General features: G+C 34.2%; 3 protein-coding genes across 31 annotated transcripts in view; 2 read left to right on the top strand and 1 right to left on the bottom strand.

Moving 5' to 3' along the window:
* Nucleotides 1-25,844, bottom strand: part of LOC127517456 (rasGAP-activating-like protein 1) — a 202,545-nt gene that overhangs the window by 98,778 nt on the left and 77,923 nt on the right. The window lies entirely within an intron of this gene.
* The window catches only part of LOC127517459 (E3 ubiquitin-protein ligase DTX1-like), a 185,519-nt gene that overhangs the window by 146,171 nt on the left and 13,504 nt on the right, over nucleotides 1-25,844 (top strand). For all 4 annotated transcript variants that reach the window (XM_051903161.1, XM_051903159.1, XM_051903162.1 and 1 more), the window contains exons 3-8: nucleotides 11,238-11,958; nucleotides 21,991-22,052; nucleotides 23,044-23,205; nucleotides 24,837-24,898; nucleotides 25,026-25,184; nucleotides 25,415-25,576. In XM_051903161.1, coding sequence (XP_051759121.1) covers nucleotides 11,238-11,958; nucleotides 21,991-22,052; nucleotides 23,044-23,205; nucleotides 24,837-24,898; nucleotides 25,026-25,184; nucleotides 25,415-25,576 — 1,328 coding nt within the window. The remainder of the gene's footprint in view (nucleotides 1-11,237; nucleotides 11,959-21,990; nucleotides 22,053-23,043; nucleotides 23,206-24,836; nucleotides 24,899-25,025; nucleotides 25,185-25,414; nucleotides 25,577-25,844) is intronic.
* The window catches only part of LOC127517460 (E3 ubiquitin-protein ligase DTX1-like), a 185,519-nt gene that overhangs the window by 146,171 nt on the left and 13,504 nt on the right, over nucleotides 1-25,844 (top strand). The gene's annotated exons all lie outside the window — the stretch shown is intronic.

Raw genomic sequence — 25,844 nt, 5'->3', positions numbered from 1 at the left:
TGGATGGTTGTCAAGGCGTTGCTATGTGGTTTCTAAGGTGGTTTTAAGCATGTTTTTTTCAGTTGCCAGGCTTTTCTAAATGGTTTTTAGCATGTTGCGATGCGGAATAGTAGCTAGTGTGTTCTGACTGGCTGCCAGGGTGTTGCTATGCAGTTGCTATGGTGCTGTGGATGGTTGCCAGGGCATTGCTATGTGATTTCCAAGGTGGTTTTGAGCATGTAAATGCAGTTGGGAGGGCTTTCTAAATTGTTTTAGCATGTTGCTATGCAGTAGCTAGGGTGTTCTTATTGGTTGCCAGGGTGTTGCTACGTAGTTGCTATGGTGCTTTGGATGGTTGTCAGGGTGTTGCTATGTGGTTTCTAAGGTGGTTTTAAGCATGTTTCTATGCAGTTGCTAGGGTTTTCTTATCCTTTTTAGCATGTTGTTATGCGGTCGCTAGGGGGTTCTGATTGGTTGCCAGGGTGTTGCTATGCAGTTGGTATGGTGCAGTGGATGGTTGCCAGGGTGCTGCTGAGTTGTTTCTAAGGTGGTTTTAAGCATGTTTTATGCAGTTGCTAGGGTTTTCTAAATGATTTTAGCAAGTTGCTATGCAGTAGCTAGGGTGTTGCTATGCAGTTGCTATGGTGCTTTGGATGGTTGCCAAGGCAATGCTATGTGATTTCTAAGGTGGTTTTAAGCACGTTTTCATGCAGTTGCAAGAGTTTTCTAAAAAAAAATTTAGCATGTTGCTATACAATATCAAGTGTGCTCTGACTGGTTGCCAGGGTGTTGCTATTCAGTTGCTATGGTGCTGTGGGTGGTTGCCAGGGTGTTGCTATGTGGTTTCTAAGAAGGTTTTAAGCGTGTTTTTATTTAGTTGCCAGCCTTTTCTAAATAGTTTTTAGCATGTTGCGATGCAGAACAGTAGCTAGTGTGTTCTTACTGGTTGCCAGGGTGTTGCTATGCAGTTGCTATGGTACTATGGATGGTTGCTAGGGCATTGCTAGGGGTTTCTAAGGTGTTCTGGGTTGCTTCTATGTGCATCTATGGGATATTTTCACCTGTTTTATGGTCCAACAGGTAAAAGTGGTGCATCTGATCACTTAGTAAAGTGGCAGCACCCTCTCCTCAACAACACACAGGATTTCAGGGAATTATTTGTGTCTGGAGCACAAACGCTGCAGGATGACGCACACACTCAACTTTAATACTGACTGTTAGAGGTTTCATCACATCTCTAATAAGGAATGACAACAGAGGTACAGATTGAGTATCTGTGTGATGAACAGCAGTGCAGAGACTGTGTCAGATGCGATTGTGTGTGTTTGAATGGGGTTTGATCTCTGGCCAGACTAAATCGTTCTGTTTGTCTCAGGAGAGAGTCTGTGGTTTTCTGCAGTGCTGTAGACGTCTTCTCTTACACGTCTAATGCAGATTTGTAAAGTGACACTGCAATCATTTGTTTTGCTCAATGGACTGGCCAGAGATATACAATGTTGTATTCAAGGGCACATTATAAATCACAGTATAAATCTTATCAGCCAATCAATATTAAAAATAAGTTTTAAATGCCTGCTTTAAAACTAAACTAGTTATGCAGCTTTCCTGAAGCACAAATAGTTCAGCATGGCGCTAACAATGTCATGGGTTTGATTCCCAGGGAATGCATGAGTTGGAAAAATGTATAGCTTGAATGCAAGTCGGTTTGGATAAATGCATAGAAGTAAAGGTTCTGCTGGAGATTGAGTTTGTATGTAAACTGCAGCAGGCGTCACATAGCTGTAATTTGCATTCACAGAACACGCCCACAGTCACCCGAAAACATTATATGCTGATCCTGACGAACACCTAGAAATGCTGTTATTATAGTCGGCGGCAAGCTAATTTATAGTGTGACTAATTTTTTGTGTCTTTAATTCAAAGAGAACAGCCTGTGGTCTACGCCATGGCTTGGCTCATGAATATTAATTAAGTTAGGTGATATCTGATTTGCTGAAAGGCAGATGTTAGTAGGTGAGCTTTAGCCAATAGGATTAGTGCATAATGCTTTCATTCAGTCGAGTGCTTAAGCAGTCGTTTGGCAGATGCTTCTGCTCGGTCATAAAGTTTTTGTTTCATGCATCTGGCTGCTTTTTGCCCTTCATGCTGCTGTCCAGTAATTTATCTGCCAGAAAGTAGTGTTTACAGTCATTTCTAGAGGTGGAGGGATCAGGTACAATGATGGCTATGACTGTGATTGATTGATTGTGTTTTTTATGAGTGTGTTCGACTGTGATGTTTCTGTTTACCTTCAAGGATGGGTAGTTGTCATGGTAAGATTTCCACAGCTCTGTTTTGAGCGTGAGAAACTCATAAGAGCTGATGTGTGAACACTGTGGTGTGTGTGGTCACAAACGTGTTAGTGTGTTCTTTGAATACAGGTTTGTATTGTGTTAGTGTTTTTTGTAGGGCATTTGCGTGCATAGAGTCTCATACCTGTGCATCCTTACTGAGAATGAAACTTATATATAGGTAAAGTCTATAGCAGCAGTTTCCCAGCAAACGAATGAACAACGCTTCAAAAGTTTGGGGTCTTTTGCAATGGAATTTATACTTTTATTCAGCAAGGACACAAAAAATTGTTCCAAAGCCTTTTGTTGTTAGATTAACATTAAAGCATTAGTTCACTTCAGAATTAAAATATCCTGATAATTTACTCACCCTCATGTCATCCAAGATGTTTCTGTCTTTCTTTCTTCAGTCGAAAAGAAATGAAGGTTTTTGAGGAAAACATTCCAGGATTTTTCTCCATATAGTGGACTTCACTGGGGTTCAACGGGTTGAAGGTCCAAATGTCAGTTTCAGTGCAGCTTCAAAGAGCTCTACACGATCCCAGACGAGGAATAAGAGTCTTATCTAGAGAAACAATTGGCCATTTTCTAAAAAAAATAAAAATGATATACCTTTTAACCACAAATGCTCATCTTGCACTGCTCTGTGATGCGCCACGCATTACATAATCACGTTGGAAAGGTCATGTGTGACGTAGGTGGTAGGGGCGAAAAACTCCATCTCATTTTCTCCTCCAACTTCAAAATCATCCGACATCGTTGTTTTACCTTTTTTTGGCAAAAAAATGGTGTTTGACTTTGTCTTTGCACGTTTGCTTTGTAGACACTGGATCGGTACTTTAGCCTACGTCACGCGTGACCTTTCTACGTGATTATGTAATGTGTGGCGCATCGCAAAGCAGTGCAAGATGAGCATTTGTGGTTAAAAAGAATATAATTTAAATTTTTTTAGAAAATGACCGATCGTTTCGCTAGATAAGACCCTTATTCCTTGTCTGGGATCGTGTAGAGCCATTTGAAGCTCCATTGAAACTGCAATTACCCGTTGGTAACCATTGAAGTCCACTATATGGAGAAAAATCCTTGAATGTTTTCCTCAAAAAACTCAATTTCTTTTCGACTGAAGAAAGAAAGACATAAACATCTTGGATGACATGAGGGTGAGTAAATTATCAGGAAATTTGAATTCTGAAGTGAACTAATCCTTTAAGGACACAGACAAAAGTGGGTTCATTAGGCTGTTGTTACTTTAAGAGCTGCACGGATCCAATAAACTGTTACACACGTTTTCTTTCTCTTAAGACATAACCGACTGTGTTTACTAGAATACTCACCAAGACGGGCATTTTGACATAATTTTGAGTGAATTTGTCCGTTCAAGCGCAAGAAGACATAAAAGAGAACTCAATTCAGTATTCACACGGTGTCTGAGAGGCGGCTTTCTAGGTGCGTGCTTCGGGTGTTTTCGCACAGAAAAATTCTTGTACAGCATGTGAGTACTGAATTAAGTTTTCTTTCATGTCTTGTGCTTGGATATTTAAATTGGTAAGGCTTAAAGGGGTGGTTGATTATGGTTTCACTTTTTTAACTTTAGTTAGTGTGTAATGTTGCTGTTTGAGCATAAACAACATCTGCAAAGTTACGACACTCAAAGTTCAATGCAAAGGGAGATATTTCCTTTTACAGAAATCACTGTTTAAGGACTACAACAAACAGCTGGTAGGGACTACAACAAGCTTCTTCCCAGGTTGGTGACATCACTAACCCTAAAATTTACATAAACCCCGCCCCCGAGAACACGCAACAAAGGGGATGAGGCCATGTTGGGCTGCTTTAGGGGCTGTTCATATACCGCGTTTTTTCCGCGCGCAAGTCAGTTATTACGCATCCAGGTGCATCGAGATGAAAAATTCTCAACTTTTCAGAAAGCCACAAGTGCACCGCAGGTCATGTGACAATAACCAACCGATCAGCTATGCCCTTTTCGTAACAAAACTGAAAGCTCAGACGATCATAGCTGTACAGGGCGGGTTTTTATTTCTCATCTCCATCAATATATCTAGTATTAAAGCTAATGCAAGGGCTAGAAATTAATTAATCCTTAGCTGATACTTCATCGTCATCGTGGAGAGCGCAGTTCATGGTTGCATTGCAACAACAGATGCCACGGGTGCGTGAGATTCTCCAGCTTTGTTGTTGTTGAGCGACCGAAGCGCGAGCCGTTAAAGCTCCGCCCTCTTCTGAAAAGGGGGCCGGGAGCAGCAGCTCATTTGCATTTAAAGGGACACACACAAAAACTCCATGTTTTTGCTCACACCCAAATAGGGGCAAATTTGACAAGCTATAATAAATGATCTGTGGGGTATTTTGAGCTGAAACTTCACAGACACATTCTGGAGACACCAGAGACTTACATTACATCTTGTGAAAGGGGCATTGTAGGTCCCCTTTAAAGGTACACTATGTAACTTTTGGCCCTCTAGCGGTTAAAAAACAAAACTGCATGCATTTTGTGGAAGAACATTGTTTTGGTTGTGCTTCGGCTCTGTGTGACTGTGCGGATGAATATGGTTATCCTGCTCATAAAACACTCATTACCAGGATTAAGATATATAACCAGTTTAGATGGAAAAAATCTCAAGCTGTCTAGCTGAAGGCATTACTGTAGCTTTACCCATTAATAGACACGGTACTTGTTGAGTAATAAAAACACCATCTTTGCGTCGCTTTTACGACATTTCAAATCCCTCAGTTCTCGCCATCTCCGAAAAGTCAAGCTAATGTTTATTCTTGTTTTATTACGAGCTCTGTTGCCTTCTCTTTTTGCCAGCAGACTCTCCTCTGTTCTGCGTTTGTTTAAAACGGGTGATTCTCCGGAGGTTGGAGATTTAGCGGTTCCATGTAAACCTTTCTCGCTCGTTGTGACAACTAACCTCTGCCACTCCTGTATGCGTCAAAGTAGCAAATTTTCTCTGTTTTTTCTCTATTTGTCAGGCACACAAGTAGCCCCGCCCACAAACTTATGCCATTGGTTGAGTCAGAATATTTATACATCACACGCCTCAGCTTTAGGTGTCATGTGTGTGTTTTACAGGCCGTCTGACAGATGAGTTGTTGTACTTGCAGGGCAGTTCATTACAGCAGCCTCTTCTGTATTATCATCACGTTTGCACACTGAAGCATTTTAAAACAATTAACCTGTAAAGGTGATGTAAGACGCCTCCCCTCGCTCTTGCTCTCTCTCTCTCTCTTTCTCTCTGGTCAGCACTTGTCTTGTCTTGACTGGTGGAATGAATAATATCAGCCAGATGCTTTTTGGCAGCAGCTCCCCATGCGGCCGATCCAAAATGGAGTAGCGTACGGCCACAGTTTCCACTTTGCTCATTAGGAATGACAGCCAAAGGTGCTCTTAGAAGGATCTGCAGTCTCAAGGTGAATTTTAATCAGGCAGAACATGACACGTCCTTTAGTTCTACTTATTTTACTTTCTTACATGAAGTTTGAAGCAAGAATATTATCGTTAACTAAAACTAAAACCATTTAAAAAAACATATTTGTTTACTTACAATAAAATAAATGTTAACTAAAATAAAATAAAATATAAAAATGTAAACATTTCATTTCTAATTTATTTAGATTAACTTGAACTACTGCAATAACATAAAATATTAATATAATATATTTTTAAAAAAACAAATAAAAATGACATAAACACAAAGTTACTAAAACTTTTACTAAAATTAAAATGGAAAATATAAAAATTAATATTAAAAACTGCAATATAATATTAATGATAATAAAAAATAAATGCGTTTGTATTTTTTTTCTGCTTAGCAATACAGTGATTGGAAAACAAACTAGAAAACCATGTCAAAATCTTTATGATTAATATAGTGTTATTTTAGTATCATTGAGACACTATTATTGTCTTTTATATTTTGAATTAGTTTTTATTTTTGTATTTTCCATTTTAATTTAATTAATTTTAATGCTGTATTTATTATTATATTATAATATTATTATATTATTAATATTTTAGTAATACAGTTATTTTTTTATTTTTTTATTTTTTTAAAGTCTATAGTGTTTATATTCTCATTTCTGTTTTTTTTTAAAATTATTTTAGTACTTTGACTTTAAACTAAATGAAAATGAGAAATATTCTTTTGGAAACTAGCCAAGTTTATTTTATTATTTTATTTTTATTTATTTATTTATTTTTCAATCTTATTTTATTTCAGTTAATGTTTAATATATTGCAATTAACTACGTTTTTAATGGTTTTAGTTTTAGTAAACTACAATAACCCTGACTCCGCTATGATTCTTTCATTGACAGGTGCTTATCTTAAATACAGTTTTTCTGACATGATTTGAAGACATCAAAATGACAGGCTCCGCCCCCAGATTGTTAGATTAGAGGCTCCGCCCCCAGACAGTGTGTGGGAATAGTGGAGGTGTTGAACTGCTTTGGTTTATCACGGGGTTTTCCACCGAGTGTGTGCATGTGTGTGTGAGAGAGAATGCGTTTTGGGTTTTTCTTGCAGGAAATACAGTGGTCTTATCTGAAACACTTGACACCGAAAGCTGCATCACAGCAAAGCATCTACTGTACCCTCTGAATTTACTGTAGTACATCATATACTGTATGTGTATGGATCTGTTTAGTGAAGTGGGCATAATCGTCGCTGGCGCTCACATACTGGGCATCACAGGGGCAGCGGACACTTTGTTGTACCAACTTCCTTTGGCGCAGGACGGTCACGATGCATGTACACGTGTGTGTGTGTGTGTGTGTGTGTGTGTGTGTGTTTTGGGTCCTCTGCAGTCATGGCTTAGAGCTACAGTCTTTTAAGTCCTTTTTTTCTGCAAGCTCTGCGGTAACTCTCTGTTAACTAGCAGCCTCAAAGGATTCACACTAGAGCAAAGCCAATATCTCTATCTGTTGCAACGGCAAAATGATTTTTTATCTGTATTCAGATAAAACCGCATGTGGAGTTTGACTAAACTGAAAAGTACATTTTACATGTAATTCTGTTCCCTTTGTTGACATACAGCAAATGTTGGTTTATCATCAGATCTGATGACACAGTACAACAGTACCATGTTTTTTAAAAACCACCATTATTTACAGCAATATTCCAAGGCCCTGTGAGTTTTCCTGTCGTTCATGATTTCTTGGTATAAATATATATATTTTTTTACTCTCAATTTTTACCTGTATTTTTAAAATATTTTTTAAAAAAAATTTATTTTAACTTTTTTTTTTCGAATTTTAACTTTTTTTTTTTCGTGAAATGACTTTATTCTCAAAATTTAATGTTTATTCTCAACAATTTATTTTAACTTTTTTCTCGAAATTTAATTTTTTTTTTCTCGAAATAAACACGACTTTATTCTCAATTTTATTTTAACATTTCCTGAGCATCAACCCACTGAGTGAACAGCAAAATGCAGACGACTTCATGAGACTAATGATGAGCGATTCAGCGCTTTTATTTCCAACATGTGCTCATTCATGGCTGTATTATTTAATTCATGCAAAGTTACATCTTGACGGATTATGCATAAACTAGCTACGTTTCAAGCATTTATGTAACACATCTAATTTGTGCATTAATGGCTGTTATGTTAAATAAAGTTTACTAATTACAGCAAAGCAGGTAAGTATACTTTACATGTGCACGCCGTTGTCTCGTCTCCCCTCAGATGCGCTGTAATGGCGATCCTGCGCGCAATTCTCAAAAAACCCACAAGATGGTGGCGTTTATCGGTAAATCCGATATTACAAAACCGATATCCGATTTTGGTAAAATGCTTAAATATCAGGGAAAATATCGGTAAATCGATATATCGGTCGATCTCTATTTTTTACTCTCAGTTTTTACTCGATAAAATACTCATGAGCTTGGTGCAAGTAGCAAAGTGTATAAAATGTACAGTGCACAATTTTATTAATTTACATGACTTTTCCAGATCTCGAAATCACTTAATTATATATATTTAATATATATAATTAATATTATATAATTTATATATTATAATAAAATATATGTTCACTTTAATAAAATATAAATATATGAAAATATAAAAATACAACAATATTCGAAGGCCACACGACTTTTCCAGTCGTTCGATATATATTAGTGTGTATATATATATATATATATATATATATATGTATATTACTCTCTGTTTCTACCCGATAAAATACTTTAGATCTTGGCATAACTACAAACATTTATACATATGTAAACTGCAGTAAAAATGCTCATGGATCTTTATGATTTTATTAATGTACATGACTTTTCCAGGTCAGCCAGATGGTCTCTTTCTGTATAAGTGGGCAAGTCTTAACTAGAATAAGCTGCGAATTTGACCAAACTTAATGTAAATGTCAGAAGTCTGATGCCGTGTGACCGAGAGGATGAGTGACCGGAAGCGAGTGTAAAGGGAAAGTGTGAGGTTTGGGTTCAGGGAAGAGGACAGATGAGGATAAAATCATCTGAGGATCCGCCAGGATGTGACCAGTGCATACAGGAAGGACATGGAGAAAGTGTGTGTGTGTCTGTGTTTTCCTTAACTCTGTGTTCAAGTGTTGCTCTCAGTTGAAGTCTGAGAACAGAATGTCCTGTTATATATACAGCCCTAATCACAATTACACTTGAACAGATTCACAGCCAATGGAACTGAAGTGGTTTACTGTTGTAACATCTTTATGTGTGTTATATGGTGTGTGTGTTCATGTTTACGCACGTGACCTTGCTGTAAGTCACATTGAGACTGTCCATCATGATAAGGCCTGCGGGAAACTTTTATCTAGTCAGGCGGAAATCTCCAGATCTGTTGACTGTAATTCTTGTTATGCAGCGCATTCTCATATCCTCATCATTTTGGGGTTAATTTATAAGATACAATAACAAACGTACATTTTTAAAGTTGTAAATCACATAAGTTGGTCTTCTTTTATCATATGACAATGAATGGGTGGGTTTTAAATAATTTTACTACTTTGATTTGATCTTTACGTATACAAACAAGTGTATGAAACTTCACTTGTAACCACTGTCAATAATTCATTCCCAATGAGGAACTGGGAAATACTTGGTGCAAAAGTTCGCAGCTGTAACGAAACGTTTCAGATTGAGTTTAAGGATGTGGCACTTTGTGGTCTAACCTCAGGTCAGTGATGCCGTTATGATCCGCCCCGGGTGGGAAAGTCAGGGTTGGATTGTGAAAATTCAAGGTCAGTCGTGCTGATTGTGCTGATGTGTGTGTGATGATCTCATGTGTGTGACTGTAATTGTTCTTTAATGAGCTGTAGAACAGTTCAGTGCTGCTCTCCTTCACCTCTCCTCTTCCTCTTCCTCTGCCCATCTTCCTCCCGTCACGTCCCTGCAGTCGCACTATCCGTCCTGTCTGGAGCTCCTTATCAAACATTTCATTTATTTATTTCTCAACATTTTATTTCAATTTTTTTCTTGAAATTTAAAGATTTTTATCGAAAAATTTAATATTTATTCTCGACATTTTATTTAGACTTTTTCTCGAAATTTAACTAGTTTTTTCTCAACGCAACAACTTTATTCTCGACTTTTTATTTTAACTTTTTTTTTTCGAATTTTAACGTTTTTTTTTTCGTGAAATGACTTTATTCTCAACAATTTATTTTAACTTTATTCTCAAAATTTTATATTTTTCTCTACTTTTTATTTTAATTTTTTTTTCAATATGTAACCTTTTTTTTGTGAAATAGTGACTTTATTCTCAAAATTTAATGTTTATTCTCGACATTTTATTTCAACTTTTTTCTCGAAATTTAACAAGTTCTTTCTCAAAACAAACACGACTTTATTCTCAAAATTTAATGAGTTTATTTTCAACATTTTATTAACTTTTTTCTCGAAATTTAATGAGTTTTTTTCTCAAAATAATGTCTTTATTTTCAATTTAATGAGTTTGTTCTCGACATTTTATTTAAACATTTTTTTCGAAAGTTAACAAGTTTTTTCTCAAAACAAACACGACTTTATTCTCAAAATTTAATGAGTTTATTCTCAACATTTTATTAACTTTTTTCTCGAAATGTAATGAGTTTTTTCTCAAAACAAACATGACTTTATTCTCAATTTTATTTTAACTTTTTTCTTGAAATTGAACTATTTTGTTCTCAAAATAATGTCTTTATTCTCAATTTAATGAGTTTGTTCTCAACATTTTATTAAAACTTTTTTCTGAAAATGTAACGATTTTTTTCTCAAAACACAACGACTTTATTCTCAATTTAATGAGTTTGTTCTTGACATTTTATTTAAACTTTTTTCTCAATTTAATGAGTTTATTCTCAAGTTTTTTCTCAAAACACAACTTTATTCTCAAAATTTAATGAGTTTACTCTCAATGCTTTATTTGAATTTTTTTTCTTGAAATTTAATGAGTTTCTTCTCAACACAACGACTTTCTCGAAATTTAATGCGACTATATCATGCAATATCTAAACATTCTTAAATCAAGATACATTTACTGGAGAAGCAAAGTGACTTAAGATATTAAGTCTTGCTTAATAAAAAAATATATATCAAAATTATGTTTATGCTTAAAACAAGAATAAGTGTCTGCTAATGGGGTCAGAAACATAATCTTGTTTTCTCTTTGAATTAAGATTATTTTTCTGACTCCGTTTTAAACACAAACTCACTTCATTTTGATTAATTTTTCAGACTTAATATCTTCAGTCATTTCTCTTCTCCAGTAAATACTATAGACAAGAAACACTGATTCAACCCACTGTCACTCATTCATTACTTGCAGTGTGAGAATGGGTTGAAAAATAATTAAAGTTGTTTACATTGACAGATTTTATCTTACACTGAATTTGATTAAAGGTATGCTTTGTATTAGTTCATTAGTTCTCTCTCTCTTCCTACAGGCACAATGCGTCCCGTGCAGCGCAATTTCTACGACCCGTCCTCGTCTCCGGGCAAGGGCATCGTATGGGAGTGGGAAAACGACTGTGGATCCTGGACGCCGTACGACATGGAGTTGTGCGTCAGCATCCAGAACGCCTACGAGAAGCAGCACCCCTGGCTGGACCTGAGCTCGCTGGGCTTCAGCTACCTGGTGGACTTCGACGGCATGTCACAAACCAACCGGCAGAGCCAGAGGAAGCGGCGCATTCGCCGGCGGATGGACCTTGCGTATCCACTCATTGCCGGATCCATCCCCAAATCCCAGTCCTGGCCCGTGGGCACCAACTCGGGCACCCCGTGCACCTGCCAGCAGTGCATGCTGGTCCACAGCACACGGGCCGCGTCCAACGCCATCCTGGCCCTGCAGCAGAGGAGGAAACTGTACGGGACGGAGGGCGGAGCCAATCAGACGGCCACTGTCGTGAGGCAGAGCAACACCTTCGCTGGCTCCTCCCTCTGGTCGCCCACGACGACTGTTGCCAGGGGACACCATAACAACATAAAGGTCGTTGGAGGAGCAGCTGGGAAGATGGAGATGAACGGGGGGAATTTCCCATGCGCCCCTGCGCTGGTGACGCTTCCGACCAATCACGCGCTTACTATTAACGGACAGAATAATCTGAACCGGCCGGGAACGCAGCGGATCGCGGTGACGACGAGCCGAGGATCCATCCCTCCTGGGTAAGACATGATTCTGATTCTGCTGTTCAACAACATGACAAAACTGTGCTGGAATGACTCTATCTATCTATCTATCTATCTGTCTATCTATCTATCTATCTATCTATCGTTCTATCGTTCTATCTATCTATCTATCTATCTATCTATCCTTCTGTCTATCCTTCTATTTATCATTCTATCGTTCTGTCATTCTATCAATCTATTTTTTCGTTCTTATCATTCATTCTATCGTTCTATTATTCGATCTATCCTTCTATTTATCATTCTATCGTTCGTTCTATCATTTGTTCTATCTATCTATCTATCTATCTATCTATCGTTTGTTCGTTCGTCTATCTATCATTATTTATCGTTCTATCGTTCTGTTTATTGTTCTATTTATCGTTCGTTCTATCGTTCTATCAATCTATCATTCTATCACTATATCGTTCTATCTATCGTTCTATCTATCTATCTATCTATCTATCTATTGTTCTATTTATCATTCTATCTATCTATCCTTCTGTCTATCCTTCTATTCATCATTCTATCGTTCTGTCATTCTATCAATCTATTTTTCGTTCTATCATTCATTCTATCGTTCTATCATTCTATCTATCCTATCTATCCTTCTATTTATCATTCTATCGTTCGTTCGTTCTATCTATCTATCTATCTATCTATCTATCTATCTATCCTTCTGACTATCCTTCTGTTTATCATTCTATCGTTCTATCATTCTGTCAGTCTATTTATCGTTCTATCTATTGTTCTATCGTTCTATCTATCCTATCTATCCTTCTATTTATCGTTCTATTGTTCGTTCTATCATTCGTTCTATCATTTGTTCTATCTATCTATCTATCTATCATTCTATCTATCATTCTAACGTTCTATATATCGTTTGTTCGTTCGTCTATCTATCGTTCTATCTATCGTTCTACCGTTCTATCGTTCTGTTTATTGTTCTATTTATCGTTCGTTCCATCGTTCTATCAATCTATTTATTATTCTATCACTATATCTATCGTTCTATCTATCGTTCATTCGTTGGTTCATTCTATCTATCGTTCTATCTATCTCTCTATTTATCATTCTATCATTCGTTCTATCAATCTATTTATTGTTCTATCTATCTATCTATCTATCTATTGTTCTATTTATCGTTCTATCATTTGTTCTATTATTCTATCTATCTATCTATTGTTCTGTCGATCTATCTATCGTTCTATCTATCTTTCTGTTGGTCTATTGTTCTATCGTTCTATTGGTCTATCTATCATTATATTGGTATATCGTTCTATATATCATTCTATCTATCTATCTGTCTGTCTGTCTATCGTTCTTTCGGTCTATCTATCATTCTATCGTTATATCATTTGATTCTTTTGAATATCTATATTTTGAGCTGTTTGCACTTCATTGCATCATTCTTTTGTTTGTTTTTTGGTGCTTTTCAGTTTTGTAGAGATCGATTGTCTTGAACAGGGAAATAATCAATAGTGTTTTTCACTGTGACGGTGAATCAGTCAAACACACACACACTCTCTCTCTCTCTCTCTCTTTCTCACACACACACACTCACACACACACACACCACACACATACTCGCTCACACACGCACACACACATACTCACACACTCACACACACACACTCACTAACTAACTAACTCACACAGGTTTGTTTTTGTGAATTGTGGGGACTCTCTGTTTTTTATACTGTACAAACTGTATTTTCTATCACCCTACACCTAACCCTACCCATCACAGGAAACTGTGCACATTCTTACTTTAAAAAACTCAAAAAAAAAAAAAAAAAAACCTCATTCTGTATGATTTATAAGCCTTTTGAAAAAGGGGGACATGGAGTAATGTCCTCAAAAGTCACCCTCTCCTTGTAATACCTATGTCATACCCATGTCATTATACACATTTGTGTCCCGATATGTCACAAAAATGTGCACACACACACACTCACTAACTCACACACACACACACACACACACTTACTCACTCACACACACACTCACTCTCTCTCTCTCTCTCTCACACACACACACAGACACAGTGCTGCTGTAATGCATCTATAAATCCTGTCCTTTCCTCTGAGCGTGTGAAAATCATAGTTTGAGTGTGTCTTTGGTCGAGTTAAACCGCATACAAGTGTGTGTGTGTGTGTGTGTGTGTGTGAATCGTTTGCCATCCAGGCTGTGATACACAGGGGGAAGATGAATAATGGATCAAGGCAAAACGGAGCCTCAGCAGAGACACACACAGACACACACACACACACACACACACACACACACAGACACACACACACACACACACACACACAGTAAAGCATCTAATGAAGGGGTGTAAATCCTAGGAAATGTGAAGTGACGATGAAACCACATTTCTGAAACCACAAACACACTTCAGCAGAATCACAGAGAGCAGCGCAGAGACGGAGAGAGGCAGAAAGAAAAAGAGTGTAAAGACAGATGAGTTTGCTTTGTTCCCAGGCGAGCGGTTCCACACACAGGATGAGCGTGGTTCACACACACACACACACACATGTGTGTAACACTGCCTGTGCATGTGCATAAACAAACACTCAAGCAGATAGCGTGAGATAAACAAGCATCACGTGCACAAAAAAACACCATCGATCTCTCAGCTGTGTGACATGAACACACGCACAGACTCAAAGAGTGAGAATCTCTCATAAATCTCACAGACAATTACATTTTTTTTACTCACTACCACTTAAATAGTGAAAACAATTCGCTGCTTATCAGGTTTCACTATCTTTTTAAAACTATTTTGACCCTTTTTACTGTGTCACAAACCCCTGATAAATCCTTGTCTGACAATCATTCTTTTCTTTGTTTTTTGGTGCTTTTCAGTTTTGTAGAGATTGATTGTCTTGAACAGGGAAATAATCAATAGTGTTTTTCACTGTGACGGTGAATCAGTCAAACACACTCACACTCTGAAACACACACACAGCTTTGCACAAGGCACTGGAATTGTTTGCGATTCAGTTTGATTCATTCGGACAGTTCACTCGCACTGAATCGTTTCTATTGGTTACATTGAAATAGTACCAGAAATTTAGAAAACAAAAAGAGCGTCAGATGAAGTGATATTCACCTGCAATCCTTTTTAGGAAACAAAACTTGGAAATGTTTTCTATCGTTTGTCAGCACTGAAGCAGATCTTTATTGCACATACAGCTTGTGAACGACTTTATATCCCATATCAGAAACAGTATAAAAAGAAAAGTGTCAAAATACGGGGACAGTTTTTTTCTGATGATGAAATGCTAGAAACGCTTCTGGTTTTGAGGCCTCACACGTACATCAGCGCCTCCACACACAGTTCAGTCAGAAGGAAGTTGTGTTGCACTACTGAGTCTGATTACGGTGTGATTTTGCACCACCACTAGAGGGCAGAGTCTGACAGATTCTGATGCCCAAAACCACTTACACAAACTTACCATGGTACAGGATCTAAAGTACTTTCACCAAAACACCATATTCCAGTTTCTTCTTGACTGCAGATTGTGCTAAATCTCATTTCAACTCATTTATTCAATTGATATATGCTCTTATTAATCCCTAATCTTTAATTATATCTGAAGAGTTTTGAAGTTAAATTATGTATTTTTTGTCAGTGATCTGTGCTTTTATTTTATGTTGCATTTTAATGTTTTCATGTTTATTTGTTAATATGAGCTTTGTGGATACAGTAATTCATTTAGTTTTGTACAGTAACGAAAGTTAAAAATTAAAGTGAGAGTAATTATTAATTGAGTTGATATTTAATAATTCCATGGATCAGATGTACATTTCAAACATCTTTATTCATCATAATCCATAGGCCAATTGAGCACAATTTTTTATTTTATTTTATGTTTTATCTTATTTTATTATTCATTGAGTTATTATTTAATCATTTCATGGATCAGATGTACATTTCAAACATCATTATATATAATAATGTAATCAATCAGCAAATTGAGCAAAATCATTTTTATGTTATGTTAGCCTGTTATATTAGCCTATGTTATGTTATGTTATGTTAGCTTATGTTATGCTGTCTTGTCATGTCACGTCATGTTATGTTATGTCTTGTCATTTAATGTTATGTCATGTTATGTTATGTTATTGTTATGTTATGTCTTTTCATTTAATGTGATGTCTTTTCATGTTACGTCATGTTATGTCTTGTCATGTTATGTCTTGTCATGTTATGGTTTGTTGTCTTGTCATTTAATGTCATGTCATGTTATTTAATGTCATGTTATGTTATGTTATGTTATGTTGTTTTTCATTTAATGTTCATGTTATGCTATGTTATGTCTTGTCATTTAATGTTATGTCATGTTATGTTATGTTATTGTTATGTTATGTTAGCCTATGTTATTTTATGTCATGTTATGTTATGTTATGTCTTGTCATTTAATGTTATGTCTTGTCATGTTATGGTTTGTTGTCTTGTCATTTAATGTCATGTCATGTTATGTTATTGTTATGTTATGTTAGCCTATGTTATTTTATGTCATGTTATGTTATGCTATGTCTTGTCGTTTAATGTTATGTCTTGTCATGTTATGGTTTGTTGTCTTGTCATTTAATGTCATGTCATGTTACGTTATGTTATGTTGTCTTTCATTTAATGTTCATGTTATGCTATGTTATGTCTTGTCATTTAATGTTATGTCATGTTATGTTATTGTTATGTTATGTTAGCCTATGTTATTTTAAGTCATGTTATGTTATGTTATGTCTTGTCATGTTACGTTATGTCTTGTCATTTACAGTTTTTTTCAATTGCTAACAAGCATTCACCAATACTAAAATTTTTCTAAACTCTTAACACAGCAACACACACCACACAATTAGCCAAATAGTTAATTTTCTGCCCAAAACCATATTTTGTTAAATAAACACAAACTCTACATTTCAAAATGCTAAAAACCTTTTTCAACACATACTAACTCTATCAAAACACAGCAAACCTGATTCAAAATCGAGTCGTTCTGTCAAAACATAGCACTAGTTTTCTATCCAACATGAACATATAGTCAATCATAGTGCAATGACTGTCAAAATACTAACAGTTGATGGCATTATGAAAACTGCATTAGTTTCTACCTGCAGAAAATATGAAATCCATAGTTTCCTTTTACTGCAGTAAAAGTATAATGCATGTAAGCCATTCTACATTTTTGGTTGAGTGTTGAATGTGTGCATTATTTTATAGAATGTACAGTAGAAAAAGAGAAGAAGAAGAAGAAAGTAACAGAATTGCTCAGGGCAGCTTCTGGTCAAATGTGTCCCCTATGCTGAACTTCAGTGTCCCCCTTGGTTGAAATCTCTTTCTGGGGTTGGGTGTGGTGTTGATGTTGCCCCATATAGAGGGTGGGATGGTGGTAGTTAATGTTATGGTTTGTTGTCTTGTCATTTAATGTCATGTCATGTTATGTTATGTTGTCTTTCATTTAATGTTCATGTTATGCTATGTTATGTCTTGTCATTTAATGTTATGTCATGTTATGTTATTGCTATGTTATGTTAGCCTATGTTATTTTAGAAACGTTAATTGACTGCATTTTGTGTGAAAACGACATGCATTGTGTTAATGGTATGGCCACAACAGACGGATGTTCTGCTAAATGTGTTTAGAGATTTGAAAATGTGACTACAGATTGGACAAAAGTATGTTAGCAATTGAAAAAAACTGTAATGTTATGTCGTTTAATGTTATGTCTTGTCATGTTATGTTATGTTGTCTTTCATTTAATGTTCATGTTATGCTATGTTATGTCTTGTCATTTAATGTTATGTCATGTTATGTTATTGTTATGTTATGTTATGTCTTTTCATGTTATGTCATGTAATGTCTTGTCATGTTATGGTTTGTTGTCTTGTCATTTAATGTTACGTTGTGTCTTGTCATGTTATGTTATGTCTTGTCATTTAATGTTATGTCTTGTCATGTAATGTTATGTCATGTCATGTCATGTCTTGTCTTGTCTTGTCTTGTCTTGTCATGTCATGTTATGTCTTGTCATGTTATGTTATGTCTTTTCATTTAATGTTTTGTCTTGTTATGTCTTGTCTTGTCTTGTCTTGTCTTGTCATGTCATGTTATGTCTTGTCATGTTATGTTATGTCTTTTCATTTAATGTTTTGTCTTATGTTATGTTATGTCTTGTCATGTCATGTCATGTCTTGTCATGTCATGTCATGTCATGTCATGTTATGTTATGTCTTGTCATGTTATGTTATGTCTTGTCTTGTCATGTCATGTTATGTTATGTCTTGTCATTTAATGTTATGTCATGTCATGTCATGTCATGTCTTGTCTTGTCTTGTCATGTCATGTTATGTCTTGTCATGTTATGTTATGTCTTTTCATTTAATGTTTTGTCTTGTTTTGTTTTATGTCTTGTCATGTTATGTTATGTCTTGTCATTTAATGTTTTGTCTTGTTATGTTATGTTATGTTATGTTATGTCTTGTCTTGTTATGTCATATCATGTTATGTCTTGTCATGTTATGTTATGTCTTTTCATTTAATGTTTTGTCTTGTTATGTCTTGTCTTGTCTTGTCTTGTCATGTCATGTTATGTCTTGTCATGTTATGTTATGTCTTTTCATTTAATGTTTTGTCTTATGTTATGTTATGTTATGTCATGTCATGTCTTGTCATGTCATGTCTTGTCTTGTCTTGTCATGTTATGTTATGTCTTGTCATGTTATGTTATGTCTTTTCATTTAATGTTTTGTCTTGTTATGTTATGTCTTGTCTTGTCTTGTCTTGTCTTGTCTTGTCATGTTATGTCATGTCATGTCTTGTCTTGTCTTGTCATGTCATGTCATGTCATGTTATGTTATGTCTTGTCATGTTATGTTATGTCTTTTCATTTAATGTTTTGTCTTGTTTTGTTTTATGTCTTGTCATGTTATGTTATGTCTTGTCATTTAATGTTTTGTCTTGTTATGTTATGTTATGTCTTGTTATGTCTTGTCTTGTTATGTCATATCATGTTATGTCTTGTCATGTTATGTTATGTCTTTTCATTTAATGTTTTGTCTTGTTTTGTTATGTTATGTCTTGTCATGTTATATTATGTCTTGTCATGTTATGTCTTGTCATGTTACGTTATGTCTTGTCATGTTATGTCTTGTCATTTAATGTTGTCTTGTCATGTTACGTTATGTCTTGTCATGTTACGTTATGTCTTGTAATGTTATGTCTTGTAATGTTATGTCTTGTCATTTAATGTTACGTCTTGTCATGTTTTGTCTTGTCATGTTATGTTATGTCTTATGTTATTTCTTTTCATGTTATGTTATGTCATGTTATATTATGTTATGCCTTGTCATGTTGTTATAATTCATTGAGTTATTATTGAATAATTCCATGAATCAGATGTGCAGTTCAAACATTTTCATTATTCTTCATCAACGTCATCAATAGGCCAATTGAGCCGAATCATTCAATCTGAATTCATAGTTTAGTGCCATTGACATCCCTTTAATAACAAATATAGACCTATGTATAATTAGTAGTGTTATATGGTGTAATTCAGATATATCTCTATGTTAATCATTTAGTACAATGGTACAGTACTTTTCGTAAGGGTATTTGAAGTAGATTCATTTTCTAAAAAGCTTTAGAACATCTGATCTAGTTCAGTGTTATCTTATTTTTGGCTTAAATAAACACCAACAGGCTTCAGAGTTCAAATCAACTCAGCGACTGACTTCCTGTTTCATTTCCTGTGCGAGTGAGTGTGTCTGAGACCAGAAGAGGAAGTTGGTGTTGTTTAGTGTTTAATGAGAGCAGGAGAGATGATGGAGTCAGATGGAGACTCAGAGGAGGACAGACGGTAGGATGGCTCTCATGTTGGTTCGGTGGCTCGATCAGGGCAGCAGGGCTTTGACTCGCTGCACGTGGAAACCAGAAAGAGTTTGAGATCTATAACAGACGAGAGATAAAACATGAAACGAGACGAGCGTGACTGTTTCCTGATGCGTATTGTTATGAGACGCTTTGTTTTACTCCAAGGAAACAGCTTAAATCTGTATGAAGGGGTATAGAAATTGTTTTATTTTGTTTTATATTAACATGCAAGTAAACAGCTTAACTCTGTGCAAAGATTTTTATTTAAAAAAAAAAAATTTTTTTAATTGATTTATATAATCCATTTATCAGATGTACATTTCAAACATCTTAATTATTCATCTCAACGTATAGGCCAGTGGAGCAGAATCACTTTATTTTTTTAATTTATTTTTTTATTAATTCATTGAGTTGTGTAATAATTCCATTTATTCGATGACCAATAGGCTAAAATTTATTTTATTTTTTTCCATATCCTTCATTGTTCCTCTCCTTTTATTTTATTTTATTTTATTTTATTTTTATTTTTATTTTCCGTCTCCATCATTCACTCTTTATTTTATTTTATTTTATTTTATTTTACGTCTCCTTCATTCTTTCTCTCCTGTTTTTATTTTATTTTATTTTATTTTATTTTATTTTATTTTATTTTATTTTATTTTATTTTACATCTCCTTCATTCTTTCTCTCCTGTTTTTATTTTATTGTATTTATTTTATTTATTTTTATTTTATTTTATTTTACGTCTCCTTCATTCTTTCTCTCCTGTTTTTATTTTATTTTATTTTATTTTATTTTATTTTATTTTATTTTACGTCTCCTTCATTCTTTCTCTCCTGTTTTTATTTATTTTATTTTATTTTATTTTATTTTATTTTACATCTCCTTCATTCTTTCTCTCCTGTTTTTATTTTATTTTATTTTATTTTATTTTATTTTATTTTATTTTATTTTATTTTATTTTATTTTACGTCTCCTTCATTCTTTCTCTCCTGTTTTTATTTTATTTTATTTTATTTTATTTTATTTTACGTCTCCTTCATTCTTTCTCTCCTGTTTTTATTTTATTGTATTTTATTTTATTTATTTTTATTTTATTTTATTTTACGTCTCCTTCATTCTTTCTCTCCTGTTTTTATTTTATTTTATTTTATTTTATATCTCCTTCATTCTTTCTCTCCTGTTTTTATTTTATTTTATTTTACATCTCCTTCATTCTTTCTCTCCTGTTTTTATTTTATTTTATTTTATTTTACGTCTCCTTCATTCTTTCTCTCCTGTTTTTATTTTATTTTATTTTATTTTATTTTATTTTATTTCATTTTATTTTATTTTACGTCTCCTTCATTCTTTCTCTCCTGTTTTTATTTTATTTTATTTTATTTTATTTTACGTCTCCTTCATTCTTTCTCTCCTGTTTTTATTTTATTTTATTTTATTTTATTTTATTTTATTTTATTTTATTTTATTTTATTTTATTTTATTTTTAATTTCCCTGCATCCTAGAATAGCATTTCTTTCAGACACAATAAAAAATAAAAACTAGTTTCACTTTCTAATTATATTTGATATATAAATATAGCATCTGAACTACATCATCATCATCATCATCATCCTCGCTCTCTATCTAGTTTAATTTCTCGGTCGTGTGGCTGAAACTATCAGGGCTTTTAAGTGAACAACAGTGAGATTCTCCAGACGAAACACTTGATTTGAGATTAATGCTTGTTTATGTGCTGGATAAGCTGATCTTCTCTCCTCAGGGATGAAAGTCTCATTTTCTGTTCTTTATTAATTAGTTTTTGTTCCTCATGTGATCCGATCAGCTGTATTGATGCTTCTTCCACCCGCTGATGTAATTAAGATGATGTTCAGATTAACATGAGCTTTCACATCTTTAGCCTTGTGTTTACATGTGTGATCTGATGGTGGCTTCAGTGTTTGTCACTGGATGCTGATTGGTTCGTTCAGAGCTTAATTTGATTGGACGGTTCCACTGGTATGAACAGATGAGGAAGGCTGTGAGTTTTAGGCTGTATTCACTCTGGTGTTTCGGACGTTCTGTATGTTGATTTCTCATCATTGAATCGTCTCTGATCGTTTATCAGTTAAACTGGATCATTGACTGTGTTGATGTTTGTCATTTTCAGGGTTCCTGCACTTCCTGTGAAGAACCTCACTGGATCAGGACCCGTCCATCCTGCCTTAGCAGGTACTACACTAGAAAATCTAGTGCAATTTCAAATTGTTTAATGTAAAAACAACAACTTTATTTTATTTTAATATTTTAATTGATTCTGCAAGTAAACATTAACTATGTATAACAATATACAACAATTTAAAAATATATATTTTGCAAGTAAACAGCTTAAAATAGTTTCTTTTATTTTATTATTTTTATTTTATTTTATTTTGCAAGTAAACAGCTTAACTGTACAAAAGTATATAAAAATAGTTTTATTATTTTATTTAATTTTTTTAACTAAACAGCGTAATTCTGTACCAAGGTGTATATAAATTAATTTAATTTAATTTAATTTTGCAAGTAAACAGCTTAACTCTGTACAAAGGTATATAAAAATTGTTTATTTTATTTTATTATTTTTTTATTTTATTTTATTACACAAGTAAACAGTTTAGCTCTCTACAAAAGTATATAAAAATAGTTTTATTATTTTATTTTTTTAACTAAACAGCTTAACTCTGTACCAAGGTGTATATAATTTAATTTAATTTAATTTGATTTTGCAAGTAAACAGCTTAACTCTGTACAAAAGTATATAAAAATAGTTTTATGTTATTTAATATTTTCTTAAATAAACAGCCAATGTGTATAGAATTTTTTTTTGTTTTAATTTAACATGCAAGTAAACAGCTTAACTGTACAAAGGTATATAGAAATTATTTATTTTGTTTTATTTTTTATTTTATTTTTATTTTGCAAATAAGCAGCTTAACTTTGCACCAAGGTGTAGGGAAATTGTTTTTAATTTTTATTTTATTTTTTATTATTTTTTAAATTTCATTTTAACATGCAAGTAAAACAAGTTCCGATGAATGATTTTTTAAAAAAGACATAAAATAGGAATAAATCAAGAAGAAGTTATATCAGATACACAACTGCTTTATTGGCATAGTATAATTTTTTGTTTTTCCATATATAGCATAAATGAAAGCACATGATATATGTGTGTTTGTGTCAGGTATCACAGGTATCCTCATGTGCGCTGCCGGACTCCCCGTGTGTTTGACTCGAGCCCCTAAACCCATCCTACATCCACCGCCGGTCAGCAAGAGCGACCTGAAACCAGTGCCGGGAATCAACAGCATCCGACGCAAGACCAAGAAAAAACACCTCCGTAAAGGTCAGGCAGCGGAGGCCGTGTGTGTGTGTGTGTCTGTTTGTGTGTGTTTGTATAGCGATTGATTCTGTCTCACTTTTTTGCTGATCTGAGCAGAACGCACAGAGTGTGAAACGAGCAACAACGGAAAGTGACAAGGTTTCTCTTACACAACCGCATTACAACATCTCAACATGTTACCAAAGATCTGCTCAATGGCGTACTTGTATTTGCTTTTGCACTGCCGTTCCTGCAAAAATCAAGTAGCAGGAATAAATAGTGTACTGAAAGTGTGACAGCAGGTGTGTGTTCCTGCTCTAAAGGTCACGAGAATAAGGACGCTTTGAGGAAAAAACACTGAAGCACACTGTGTGTGTGTGTGTGTTTACTGACTTCGACTATAGTTTAAAGACCACATTTGTTAAATAAATATGGCAGATCTTCTCTTTAGCATCTTTCAATGTAAAAAGGATTAATAAGTAAAGTAGAAACACTAGCGGTGTAGAAAATGAAGCCTGACCAGGGACAAATGCTGTTAGCTGTTAACTAGAAGTGTATTTATAGAGCATCTCTTATCCAGAACGGCACAGTGATGTTATTCTGTATCGTCCCTGTCAAATACACATCAAATCCACATCAACTGGAGCTCACTGTTTATTTTATTTTATTTTATTTACTGTGTTTATTATTTTATTTTTATTTATTTTATTTTTTAACATTCAAGTAAACAGCTTAACAAAGGTGTACAGAAATTATTTTATTATATATTATTTGTTTTATTTTGTATACTTTATTTTATTTTATTATTGTTTTTTTTTATTTGTTTATTATGTATTTTTTATTTTATTTTTGTTTAATTTTCATATTAGTATTCTTTTATTTTTTATTTTATTTTCACGTTTTAACAGCTTAACTCTGTACAAAGGTATATAGAAATGTTTGTTTATTTTATTTTTTTTTTTTTTTTTTTTTTTAATAAAATGCAAATAAAATAAGAACCAATTAATGATTTTAACAAAAATACATAAATTATGAATTAATTATGAATAATTATTTTATTTATTTTTGTATATTTTTCATATATTAGTATTTTTCTATTTTATTTTTTGTTTTATTTTATTTGAACATTTTAACAGCTTAACTCTGTACAAAGGCATATAGAAATGATTTTATTTTATTTTATTTAACATGCAAATAAAATAAGAACCAATTAATGATTTTTAACAAAAATACATAAATTATAAATTAATTATGAATAATTATTTTAATTTATTTTTTATTTAATTTTTTTATATTTTTGTATATTTTTCATATATTAGTATTTTTTGTTTTATTTTATTTGAACATTTTAACAGCTTAACTCTGTACAAAAGCATATAGAAATGGTTTTATTTATTTTTATTTTTTTTATTTAACATACAAGTAAAATAAACATTAAATGATTTTAACAAAAAGACAAATTATGAATTATTTTATTTACTTTTATTTTTATTTTATTTATGTAAGCAAGCAAATTATGAATGGTTTTAACAAAAACGCACAAATTTAAAAAAAAAAGTGTACGGATATCAAGATCAAGCACTACACAAACACACGAGCCCACAGTCTGTGTGATTGGGATCTAAACCATTTGTTTGTTTCGTCTCTTTCTTCAGGTAAAAACCCAGAGGATGTGGTTCGACGGTACACAGAGAAAGTCAAAACGGCCCCAGATGAGGTGATTCCTGCACACATGTGATTTATGAGCGTCATGTGACCAGCAGAGCGTTGTCTTGTTTACTAGCAGAGCTAATGACTGAGGCAGCAGATGTCTGTCGGTGTTACTCATTGTTGATATCCGTCAGGACTGCACCATCTGCATGGAGAGACTGGCCACGGCGTCCGGATACGAGGGAGTGCTGAACTACAAGGGCATCAAACCTGAGCTGGTCGGCAAACTGGGAAAGTGTGGTCACATGTACCATCTCCTGTGTCTGGTGGCCATGTACAACAACGGCAATAAGGTCAGAAGATGAGAAGACTCTGATCATATCACTCTGTTTTATTGTACATACAGGGGTGTTTTTCTTCATTTTCTTCAGTAACAAGTTCTTAGTCTTTAACCAAACCAGTTCCAAGATCAGTCACAATATTATGACAATTTATTTGCAGAAATATTGTTGTGATAGTACTGCAGTCTCTGGAGTCTTCTTCTTGTGTTGTTGTGGTTGAATGTTGCTCATGTGTGTTTCAGGACGGCAGTCTGCAGTGTCCCACCTGTAAGGCCATCTACGGGGAGAAAACCGGCACACAGCCCCCTGGGAAGATGGAGTACCACGTCATTCCTCATTCTCTGCCTGGACACTCCGACACCAAGACTATCCGTATCGTCTATGACATTCCCGCTGGAATACAGGTATATTCAGTGAAATGCACATCTTTTCCTTATCAACACTGCAGAAAATGTGTTTTCCTTTGTCTTGTTTTCCAGCACAAATATCTAAACATTCTTAAATCAAGATACATTTACTGGAGAAACTAAATGGCTGAAGATATTAAGAAAAAAAGTGAGTTTGTGCTTAAAACAAGAACAAATATCTGCCAGTGGAGTCAGAAAAATAATCACTTTGAATTAAGTTTATTTTTCTGACCCCATTAGCAGATATTTGTTCGTTTTATGGATA

This window comes from Ctenopharyngodon idella, chromosome 8, assembly GCF_019924925.1.
Source record: "Ctenopharyngodon idella isolate HZGC_01 chromosome 8, HZGC01, whole genome shotgun sequence".
In the NCBI taxonomy this organism is placed as follows: Eukaryota; Metazoa; Chordata; class Actinopteri; order Cypriniformes; family Xenocyprididae; genus Ctenopharyngodon; species Ctenopharyngodon idella.
The sequence above is the reverse complement of the archived record's forward strand: the minus strand, read 5'-3'. Positions and strand labels throughout refer to the sequence as shown.